Below are 12,777 nucleotides of genomic sequence, written 5' to 3'. Positions count from 1 at the left end.
CTAAGTACATCTCATATTGTGAATACTTGCACAACGAGATACCATGATATTGCACTACGTCGAATAAGTAACGCTTCGCCAATTGAGAAGACTATTGTTACTTATTTTAGGCAGATACCATCACCCAGACGGAACCGTTCGCAGCTTGTTGGTTTCTCATTGGTAGGTGGGCATGTACCCTAGTGATGCAATGATGACAACCCAGTTACTAAGTATAACTCCACAATACGAGAGATGCCTAGTAGTCTTTTCAATTGGTGAAGCATTACTTACTCGAGGTAGTGCAATATCATGGTAACTCGCTGTAAAGGCATTCACAATACTTGGTGTACTTAATGCTGCCAATTCCTAGTTACTTAGTAGCTGGCTGCCTGAAGAAATTATGCACTTGCACCAAGTATTTGACGGCACCCCTGAAGCTCGACGCCCGGGGAAATCTCCCCCTCGCTACGCCTGTGCTTGCACTTACATGTCAGTTAACTATTTCGCAACCTAAGGCTTATAGCCCTAAAGTGCTCTGTTATTATTATTATTATTTCATGATGTATGAGTGTACCTTGCGGATGTTCTGTTTCTGTTTAACGCCGTGGAAGTCAGATAGCTAAAGTCACAACCGTAACTTACGCAATTTCTTCAGGCTTTGAGTAATCAGAGCTACCGGCATGTCATCATATCGTGCGTCATGAGGCATATGATTGGTTAAAGCTATGGCGGTCGAAGTTGAACAAAATGAATTTTCGTGGTGTCCAAAATGTGTGAATAATTTATTTGTGGGAGGTGATTTTGTTCATAATAATTGTTTTAACAGTGCAAAGAACAAAAGGTGTTAGGGAAGTTACTTAAGATGCAGATAATTTTTACCGTTTCATTAAATTCGTTTTTGGATGTGGTACAATTTTAATACTTTGTATTTTATACATCATTTTGTTCTTTCGCATAAATTTATAACGCCACAACTGCGATAGAGGTGTAGTAACTTTTTCAAATAATATGAAAATAAAATTATATTGAAATGAACAAAGTATTAGTTATTGGAGGTGGCTTAACCGGTGGTGTTACAGTTGGTTCGTTATGTTCAGAATGTAGAAATATAGACGTCGTATTGTGGGAAAAGGAGCCCAGATTAGGTTAGTGAAATGATGGATTAGGTTAGCGAAAAGAGGGTACGTCTGTGTTTACAAATATGGCCCTTACGTGCATTTCCTAGATCAGAGATTCCCAAATTGTGGGTTGAGCCACCCTGAGGTCGCAGTTTGTTTTTGGAACGGCCTTTTGTTTTTTTGAAACACTTTTTACACGAAATATGGACAAGCCATCTCACTAATCCGGCACGAAACATTCCCCCCCCCCATTCTTTGAGATTAATTCTATTAATTATATTAATTATAATTTCACAAGCCCCCCCCCTCCCCTTTACAGATCAAGTATAAATAAATAGATGACATAAATTTTATGTCATCTATTTATTTGTACTTGATCTGTAAGGGGGGTGAAATTTATAAAATATTTTTAAGGGGTCGCAAGGTATAAAATGTTTGGGAACCTCTGCCCTAGACAGTTTCATTCTTCTTTTTCTTTTACCTGATTGTAATTTTCACATCTAGTGAAACATAATTTTGCACTGAAACAGAACATGGTCAGAAACTAATGAATACAGGTGATGAAGTTGCATTGAAATTTGTATTTACTTAGAAAAGATTACTTTTAAATTTGTTTACATTTTTAATGTGTCCTGTTTTAATAACATTTAAAACTGAAAAGCTTTTTTTTTTCTTTTTTTTTTTTTTTTGTCTGGTCTGTAACATAAGCTTTCCACTGTTACTGGATTAGATGGAAGTTTATCCTTTCTAAGAGATCATTTTTTGGCTAAAGACAATTTTCATACATGCAATTTTAAACTATCATTTCTTAATTGTAGCCCACATAACTATAAATTAACATTTATTTTGATATAAAATAAATCTGTTATACAAATGTTATATTTGTGACTATGAATGTTACACATTTCAACAAATGTTGTGTGGCCAGTCTTTTGATGATCACAGACAATCAATACGACTTTGCCAAGAATTACATTACTTTTCTCTCTAATCGCTCACTGTGGGTGTTGGTAGATGGCTCTCGGTCTTCTACCTCCTCCACTAATGCTGGTGTTTGCCAATTCTTTCTCCCACTCTTTTACTCTTGTATATTAATGACCTTCTTCCATTGACCGGAAATTCTATCCATAATTTTGCTGATGATAGCACATTTCATTCCACCTTCCAGTTTGAGAAACCTTGCACTGCACAAACAGCTTCAACTTCTTGAGTATCCACTACCAATTCCTTAAATGCTGATCGCCAAGTAATTCTCCAGTGGAGCAAAAAAAATCCTAAAACTCAGTCCTATCTTATATCTTGCAAAAAGGAGCTGGATATGAGATAAAAGATAAATATAGGAGCTTCTGTTCCTATGTTTATCTTTGATGACACGCAGATTTCTAGGTAAGATCATCTATCTTTATTGGGGATTACCCTGACTTCTAATCTCTCTTGGCATAAGCACATTACAAATATCGCTTCCTCTGCATCTAAAAAACTGGATTTTCTCTTTCACTCTCGCCATTACTTTTCTTCCAAATTTCTGTTCACTCTATACCAATCACAAATCTGCCCTACCATGGAATATTGTTCCCACATCTGGGGCGGTGCCTCCCAAAACCTCTCTTAGGCTTCTAGATTCCATTCAAAAGAGGGCAGTTAAGTTAATTAATGCCTCATCTCTAACAGAGTCTCTCCACTCTCTGTCTCATAATGTTTTGTTTCTGCTGCATGCCTTTTCTGTAGATACTTCCATGCGCACTGTTCTGAATTGGCTTCTATAATTCTTGGTCTGTCTTCCAAAGCAATCCGAACACATGGCACAACCAGTCAACATTCTTTTATTGTCTAACTTGAAACTCACAGAACCAACTTTTCTTCTTCCTTGTTTATTCATTCAACTTCTATTTTCTGGAACAACCTTCCTTCATACGTATTTCCTGAAAATTACAATTTACAGAAGTTAAAGTGTAATGTCAACAAATATCTTCTTTCATCTTTTCAACCTTCAACCCATGCATGATACTAAGTAGTATAGGTTCTAATACCTCTTGTTTTTGGGATTTTCATAAAGAGAAAAAAGACCAGTCAGTCTGGCTTCAGTGTTAGGTAAAATCATGGAGGCAATGGTAAAGAGTGAAATATAGGGACATTTAGATGGAAATGGTATTCTGAGGGATACACAATGCTGTTCTGAGGAAGCCATGTTTAACTAACCTGGTTAGCTGTTTTGACAGAATCACTCTTAGCTATTTTGACATAGTTATCATGAGCTGGATTTTGGAAGTAAATTTGACATTGTAAATTTGGATTTTAGCAAAGCATTAGTAACCCCTCATGCTGGAAAGCAGTCCCTCACGAGGGGCTACTATATAAGCTGGAACACGCTGCATCCATCTTAGAATCTGAATAAGATTCTAAGATGGATGCAGGGCATGAGAGAGGTGGTTATGTTTGATGGTTATACTTCAGATTGGTTTAATGTTAGAAGTAGGGTTATCTAAGGATCAGTTCTATCACTGTTGTTTTTGACTTTCTTAAATAGCATTAGCAAAGGAATAGAGGATGTGATGTCAAAATTTGCTAATAGTAGCAGTAGTAATGACAAATGATGCAAGAAAGCAAGCTTAGTTGTCTAGTTTCCCCCCCTGAATTTATTCAACCCCTCCACTTCCACAACAACAACACATGGAAGCTTGTTTCAACAATCACCTACCTGCTGGCTGAAGGCAAACTTCTGCACATCTATCCTGCAACCATTCTTCAACTTCAAATTATGCCCCCTTGTGTGTAGTGTCAGCAAGTGGAAGAAAATGATTAACATTCTACTTACTCAATCCATTCAAGGCTTTAAACAATCAGATCTTCCCACAGTTGCCTGGTCTTGAGATGCTGCAATTAGCAGAACTGAAGCCTTTCTGGGTAAGAGCACCCTTTTGTTCCCTTCACCAATCTGGTTGCTCTTCTCTGCACCCATTCCAGCAGATCTGCATCCTTCCTAAAGTGAGGCCTCCAGACCTATATACTGTACTCAAGATGCGGCCTAACCATTGGCCTTATCCCTGCTAGCAAAGTTTCAGTATATTATTGACAAAATATCATGAGATGTCCTGGCAGCATGTATTGCACTGCTCAGAGAATTTCATGTCTGACTGCACAATTACCCCCAGTTCTTTTCATTCTCCACCACCCTTAGTCTAGTACCACACAGTCGATAAGTTACTCTGGGTGAGGTTACTGCTACCTATGTACAGTTTTTTTTTTTTTTTTTTATGAAAACTCCAAACACGAGAGGTATTAGAACCTATTGTACTTAGTACCGTGCTTGGGTTGGAGGGTGAGAGGATGAAAGAAGATATTTGTTGACATTAGACTTGAACTTCTGTAGACTGTAATTTTCAGGAAATGTGTATGAAAGAAGGTTATTCCAGAAAACGGCAGTTGAATGAATGAATAAATGAGAAAGATGAAAAGTTGGTTCTGTGAGTTTGAAGTTGGACAGTAAATGAATGTTGGCTGGCGGCGGCACGTGTTCGGACTGTTTTGAAAGAGAGAGCAGGAATTATAGAAGCCAATTCAGAAGAACAGTGCCAGTGGAAGTATCTCTATAAAAGGCATGTAGCAGAAACAGTACGTCTATGAGACTGCGAGTGGAGAGACTATGTTAGAGAGGAGTCATTAATTTAACCTAACGGTACCTTGCATTTGACAATGTTGACCTTCAACTGGCATTTCTCAGCCCATTGACCCAATTTTCTTAGATCTTGTTACAGTAGCTCATTGTGATGACTATTGTTAAGCCTGCCAACCTTTGTATCATCTGCAAGCGTAGAACATTAAGCCTGATATATCTTCATCAGTATCATTGATAAATTTTGAAAACAACAATGGACCCATCACTGAACCCTGGGGACATCCACTAATAACATTAGTTCATGAAGAGCAGTGCCCATTGATAATCACTCTCTGTCTTCCACTTAACCATCTCTTTATCCATAGCAGTAACTTGCCCTTAATGATACATTGCTCCAGTTTGTACAGCAGTCTTTTATGTGCAACAGTATCAAAAGCCTTCCTGAAATACAAGTACATGATGTCAGAATTATTTTTTTGCATTCAGTTCCTTGGTCACTGCATCATAATAACCTATCAGAGTGGTTAAACAAGACCACCCCCTGAAAAATCCATGCTATGATTGCAGTATAATTGCATGCCTGTCCAAATTGTCCCACATTATTTCTATAACCAGTGATTCCATTATTTTCCTTTTTTTTGATCTTCATAAAGGGAGATCAAAAGGCTAACATGTTGCCTTTTGATTTCCATTTATGAATTGGGGATATATTCATGCTTCTCCATTCCATAGGGACCTCCCCTGAATCCAAGGTTGCTCTCATAATTATGGCTAAGGGTTTGCTTACCTCGTCTGCTGCTTTCCTTAATATAATTAGATTCCATCTGCCTCGGGTGCCTCTTTTATGTCCATCCTCAACAATTTCTCCTACACTTTCCTTTCAGTTATCACAAAGTCATTTAGCTCTTTGTTATAGTATCTGTAAAAAAGTAGATGCAAAATACCTATTCAATTTTCCCGCAACTTGATCAGTGTCATCAATAGTTAACCCATAGCCATCAGGTGGTCCTGATTCACCCCTTCCTTCTACTGTTAATATGAGCATAGAAGTCTTTGCTGTTTTTCTTTGCATCCTTTGCTAAAGATTTCTCATAATCTATGTTTTCTTTCCTAACATCCTTTGTAACTTGATTACAGACTAGCTTATATCTACCATAGGCTTTTGTATCACCTGATAATTTATATACATCCCACCCATGAGTCTCATTAGTTCATCTGACATCCATTTAGGCCTAAACCTTGAACAGTATTTCTTAGTTGAGTAATTCCTTGAATGCTTCCCATTTAGAATTTGCTGTTGGTAACAACATCAGTTGGTCTCATTGTATACACTGAATTTAAAAACTATTTGAGACCACTGTAGTCACCTTTACGAAAGCAAAATCCTTTCTCTCTACCTCTGGTAGTTACATCTTTAAGTAAATCTCACATGAATACACTGTGATCACTGCCACCTAGTAGTTCCTTTATCTGCAGATTCTTAATGCATGAATAATCCTCCATAGCCAGGTGGGCAGGAGTGGCAGTGCATAGCACACGCTTCTTGATTAGACCGGGGTTCGAGCCCGTGAATTTTTTATTGTTCTTAATGTAAAAAAAAGCTTTAATATACAATACTGTACAATATAAAATTATTAAATTATAATAAAGAATATCTAATATTCTGTTGTAAATATAAAATGTTGCAATTTGGCCATTGATTTACGGATATCACAATCAGTTTGTTTTTATACGCCGTAAATTTCACAAACGTGCTACTGAGACACCTTGTTCTAATTTCTCAATTAGCTCTAATTTCTATGCCACGTTTAAGTTCACACGCTTTCTTTTAACTCCTATCACTTGATGCCATTTTAAATTTTAAGGATTGCAAAATTATTTAATAAATAAAGTCAATTCAGAAATCACAGAAACACTCTGTATACAACCTGACTGCATGATAGCTTGAGGCAGACTGAGACGGAAACAAAGCGAATTGGTAGACCTGCAGTTTAGTGTCCCAAGTCTCGTTCAGCTCACAAGTCACCGCCTGCTCTTATCTGTAATCTGGGAATACAGCTATTTGAACACATTTTCAGAAAGAATACGAAGCAGTTTCCTGACTACAATTTCTTGAATTTGATTATAAAAATAAAAGTAGGTAATTATCAAAACAATAATGGAAATAGGTAATTATTATTAATTCTAATTAATAATAACACTGAAGTTTTGTATAACCCAAAAAAAGAAATAATATGGTCGAGATTAATATGTACATTACTTGTATTATTATTTGTCCAGGGTCTGTTAAATCGAGGGTTTACTGTATAAAATAAAAAAGGACAAAAAATGTAAAGTAAAAAGAAGAATATAAAACATAAAATAAAATAAGTTAATGAATATAAAATAAAAAGAAAATGGTGTATCGAGGTTGGTCCATTTTCTTGTGCAGTATGGCTAATACTGATACTAATTTAAACATGTGCCCCACCCCCCCTTGGCGCCTCCTTAGCCAGGTGGGAAGGAGCAGCAGTGCTTAGCACACGCTTCTTGATTAGACCGGGGTTCGAGCCCGTCACCACCAAATACGGAGAATGCGAAAGGTCAGGGAATGACCATCGCATATCCCAGAGCAATATGGCCTTAGTCGCTAATGCTCCTAAAAAAAAAAAAAAAAACCAAGACCAACCCCCCCCCCCCCCCATGTTTGTGTTGCTTAACAAAAAAAAAAAAAATACCCTTTCTTAATTTAAGGTGCTAAAGGTAGATATTTTTTCATTGATGTTTTTTTTTCTCTTATGATAGTGTAAGGCTTTGTATAATTTTTATTCATATCTCTAATAGTTATTTTTAATGAATTTTTGAAAATACAATTCTCAAAATGTTTATAATCAGTAGCATATGAAGATTTTTCATTCATTTCATCAAAAATGAATGAACAGTTAGTCTTGTCTCCATTACAAATATAAAATTTCAAATTGATAAAAGAATTTATCTTAACTTTTAAGAATTTTTTTATAAAATAATCCCATTTTGTTTAGTTTACTTAAGCCTTTTAAATTCTTAACTACTTCATGTTCACCATTATAGATGTCTAATCTTGATCTCCCCCCCCCCATAAGCTCTTTTGTACTCTAAAACCACTCATTCACTTGGTTATAATTTGCACTACATGTTACGTAAAGTTTTTGCTGTTTTTATATTGAAAATTTGAGAATGCTATATCAAATAAGATTAAAATGATTCTCTTTTCATGCACCATTATGGTTTTTCACAGATGCCAGTAGGTACTTAACTCAGTATTGGTATTATGTAAGCAATAATTTTAGATATGGCAATCACTTATCAATCATATATCATTTTTAAAGGTATGATTTTTTCATATAAATATCTTATATAGAGCTCCAAACAATGGCGAAACTGCCATACTGCCAGGTTTCCACAGAAGGCAGAGGGAAGCCAGTGGCGCCAAATATATAAACCTGCTGAAGATAAAAATCATAGTTGTTATATTGCTTGCTACATGTTATATTTATTTTAATATCTATTTTTCCAGTTCCTTTTTTTAGAATTTTTTATTAAATTATTTTTTAATTAAAAATTTACATAATCTGAATATATTTTAGGTGGTAGCATGAATACTGTGCCAAGTCCAGATGTACCAAATTGTACTATTGATATGGGAGATCAATTTGTAACTGCAACAATGGATAGTCTAAAAAATCATGCACAGTAAGTAACATTAATTAAATCAGGTTTAATATTTTTAAGATACTCAGTTACGTAACTTGCTTAATGACCTATTCGTTTTGAGCTGTAAAAAATTAATGCATAACAATCAGGTAGTTTGCCAAAGGTATAAATTCATGTTTATGGCCATAAAAATAATGAATGGCCATTTTAGGTACACCTAAAATGGCCATTCATTAATTTTATGGCCATTTTAGGTACACCTACCCTTTTCATGAAATAGAGCACTGCTTCAGTAGCAGCATTGTGTTTGTACCATGCAATATAAAGCAGGTGGACAGATATGTAGCGATGCTGTGTGTGAGCATTTTATTGCAAGAATGGCAACACTAAATATTTAAGTGACTGATTGCAGTTTCCAAGATAGCATTGGTATGCATATCTTGGAAACTGCAACCCTGCTGGAGCTTTCACATACAGCTAGTGCATTAAAGTTGGTCCAATAACCAAATAATATCCAATCAACAGAGATCCTGTGGCCAAAAATAGCTCATTGATGCAAAAGGCCAGTAAAGACCACAAGACTGTAACCGAAAGGCTACAGTCAGTCAAATAACAACCCAGTACAGCAGTGACGACCAAATAGAATTTTTTTTTATTTTAGAATGCACAGTCACCTTGTCGTGGATAGAGTATCCCAGTCAACAACCAAACTAGATTCGACCCCTATCAGCAAAAAAACCAAGAAGTTTCAATTACAATAAGCTCAGGAACATCAACACAGGGTAGAGGATTGGAAATACAAACAGGAACTTAGATTTGTCTGGTGTGACAAATCTGTTCCTGCTATTTCAGGCTGATAGGAGAACTAAAATATGGCAAAAACGAGTCCATGGACCTGCCAGGTGTGAACAATGCAGGTTAGTGGTGGTAATTTTATGGTATGGTGAATATTATTGTAGTGTACGTTGGAGGTGTCCCCTTGATATCAGTGGAGCAATATTTGAATGTCAACAGGTTATCTGGAAGTTGTTTCCAACCAGACACATCCTCTCATAGCTGAGATGTATCCATATGTGAATGGGTTCTTCCAATAGAATAATATACCACATTATGAAGCCAAAATTGTACACAACTGGTTCTAGCAGCACGAACGTGAATTCAGTCTACTGCATTCACTTAGTTGCTTTGTCCCATCACCATATAATCCAATTGTGAGCAGCTGTTGGCTGCTGACAATTGGATTATATGGCTTTTTAACATCCAATTCACAAACAATTATGGGAAGCATCCCATATAACACGATGTTATATGAGATGCTTCCCATGTCAAAAGTGTTCAGTGACACTTTTGACATCACGTTGAGTTCATGCCACAATGGATCAAGGCTGTTATGAGGGCTAAATCAAGGCCAACTCACTATTAGCTAGGTGTATCTAATAAAGTGGGAACTTATTGTACACTGATGAGCCAAAACATTATGACCACCTTCCTAATATGATGTTGGTCCTACACGTGCAGCCAAAACAGCTCGCACCCAGCGAGGCATGGATGCTACAAGATTTCTAAATGTGTCTTGTGGTATCTGGTACCAACACATAACCAGCAGATCCTTTAACTCCTGTAAGATCTGTGGTTTGAGACACGCAGATCGAAGTTGCTGTTCCAATGCAAACCACAGATGCTCGATGGGATTGATGTCTGGGGAATTTGGAGACAAGGGCAATACCTGGAAGTCTTCCTCGTGTTCTGTGAACCAGTCTCGAACAATCCGGGCGGTGTGGCGTGCCTCATTATCCTGCTGAAAGACGGCACCACCAGAGGGGAAGACCACTGCAATGATGCTTAGGTAGGTGGTAGACATCAGAGTGTCTGGCACATGGATGATTGGACCCAGGGTATTCCACTAGAACATCATCCAAAGCATGACACCACCACCACCGGCTGGTTTTTTGTCCCACGGTGCATCCAGGCACTACGTAACTTTCCCAGGTAAACGACGCACACATACCTGGCCATCCACATGATGCAACAGGAAACGGACCAGACGACCTTCTTCCAATCACTCAAGGTCCAGTTTCGATGCTTGTTGCCCATTGTAGGCGTTGTTGCCGGTGAGCCGTGGTTAGCATGGGCACTCAGAGCAGCCTGCGGCTACACAGTCCCATTTTCAACAGGGTTCGATGTACTGTGTGTTGTGACACATTACTCCTGTCACCAGCATTTCAGTTTCTGGCAAGTTGCGCCATAGTCGCCCTTCTGTTGCCATGTACCATCTGGGAGAGCCTTCAATAACCTCGAGCATTGATCAGCCATGGTCATCCAACACCTTGCCAGCAGTTTGTGGGTTTTCCCTCCTCGGACCACTTTCGGTAGGTACTAACCACAGCTGACCATGAGCAACATACCAGCCGTGCCGTTTCGGATATGCTCTAACCCAGTTGTCTGGCCATTACAATCTGACCGTTATCAAACTCGTCCGCTGCCTTTCCCATCTGAAGAACAAGAGTAACACTGATTAACGTAGTTCAGTATCAGGTGTTTTTTATACTGTGTCCCAACCCATGCACACGCCGTAGTTCACATGCAGTTGCTTCGATTTGCATAACGACTCGCTGGTCATAATGTTTTGGCTCATCGGTGTATGAGCTTTTTAAGACTACATTTTCACATTTTAAATTATTGTAAATTACAGTCTTAGAAATTTTTTCCTTTAGTTCTTTTATAATATTTTAAAATGCCCAACATGGAGATTTGTCCATTTCTTTGACTTAGTAATTATTCAGTATTTCTTTAATATGTTTTCAACATGAGAGTCACTGCACAGTGTATTAATTTATTTAAACCAAATTATCAGAAGTTCAGATGTCTGAAACTTTTGATTAAATGTAATCGTAACTTTAAACACCATTAAATGCAGTTCATAATTTATAATTTTCTGAGAATTTATGTCATAAATTATTTTTTTTTAGGTTTTATGATGAGTTAATTGAAAATCAAATACTGGTTCCTTGTACAGAAAAACTTGAGGGTATAAAAACCTCACGTTCACTAATATATGTGGCTCCAAAAGGCATTTCCTCAGTAGTTGAACACTTCTGTAATATGGCAGGTAATTTTAATTGTAGTGCTGCAGATAGGATTGACTTCAGAATGTATAAGTTAAAATTTCATGATGAAAACATCACATTTAAGATGTATTTAAGTGCTACATCACGTAAATAAATAATTTTAGAAGAAGCAAAATATTTCCTTTAATAATATGTCTAATTCTTTCATCAATTTAAACTACTCACTTCCACACCACCAGGTAGTATATTCCAACAATCAGTTACTCTCTGGCCGAAAGCAATTACCTGGAGGTCAGCATGTAAAGCCTTGGTGGAGGATATTCAAGAAGTTGGAGATGCTTGTGCAAGACAAGGTTTCTCAAATTGGAAGTGAAATGTAGCATGTTATCATCAGAAAAACTGTGGCTGGGATTTCCAGTCAGTGGAAGAAAATCAAATGTACAAGTGGAAAAAGAGTGGGAGAAAGAACTGAACCTTGGAGAACACTAGCATTAGTGGAGAAATTAGATCTACTGTTACTTGCAATGTGCCATCAGAGAGAAAACTAGACAATGCAAAAAAAAATTCAGCAATCCATAAGATGGGTGTTTGTACAGAAGGCCTTTATGCCAAACCAGGTTAAGAGCAATTGCTTAGTTTTCACCAGACTTTCCCATTGAATTTATCCAAAGATGAATAACATAAGATGATATATCACCAGTTGATCAACACTGATGGAATTCCATATTGGTACTCATTGATCAGATGGAAGGTTTCAAGATAGTTTTAGAGTAAGTAGTTGATGGATTTCTCCCTTACGTTGGAAAGAGTGCAAGTAAGTGTAATAGGACAATAATTGGATAGGGGAAATTTTTCACTCTGTTTAGGACTGGCTGGATGTGAGCAGATTTCCAAGCAGAATGAAAAAGTTGCATAAGAAAGTGACACAAAGTCAGGAGAAACAGATTTTGAGAATAAATGGAGAAATTCCATCAGAACATGGAGCTTTCTTAGCATCAAGATTGTTCAGAATTCTCTGAACATTCTTCTGCCAAAAGACTGCCACAGAAGACACTGAGTAGAATGTACTGGATATGGTAGGAAGAGGGTTACCAAAATAATCAAGATTGGTAATCCTCATCAGTTTTACCAAGAGTTAGAAGAAAATCAGGATTCCAGTAAGCCAGCTTTATCACTACCTGAATAAAACCATCAGGTTTTAACAAAGGTGGGAGTATAGATGGACAGAAGCTGCAGCAAGGAACTGGAACGCTCAACTACCATTTGGGCAAGAAGCAAGTTTTCTACTTTTAGCCTGTTCAAAGTTAAGTTTGTATTGATT

The 12,777-nt window shown here is 37.2% G+C and overlaps 1 protein-coding gene across 1 annotated transcript in view; it reads left to right on the top strand.

Annotated features, from left to right (window-relative positions):
• Nucleotides 1-1,012: 1,012 nt before the first annotated feature.
• LOC150083717 (renalase-like) overlaps nt 1,013-12,777 on the top strand; it is a 58,096-nt gene continuing 46,331 nt past the window's right edge. The window contains exons 1-3 of the mRNA XM_090378581.1: nt 1,013-1,127; nt 8,322-8,427; nt 11,358-11,497. Of these exons, the coding sequence (XP_090234707.1) occupies nt 1,013-1,127; nt 8,322-8,427; nt 11,358-11,497 (361 nt within the window). The remainder of the gene's footprint in view (nt 1,128-8,321; nt 8,428-11,357; nt 11,498-12,777) is intronic.

Source organism: Mastigoproctus giganteus, chromosome 7 (genome assembly GCF_048544385.1).
Source record: "Mastigoproctus giganteus isolate SK-2022 chromosome 7, ASM4854438v1, whole genome shotgun sequence".
Taxonomy (NCBI): domain Eukaryota; kingdom Metazoa; phylum Arthropoda; class Arachnida; order Uropygi; family Thelyphonidae; genus Mastigoproctus; species Mastigoproctus giganteus.
Note: the sequence above shows the minus strand (reverse complement) of the source record. Positions and strands in the feature narration are given on the sequence as shown.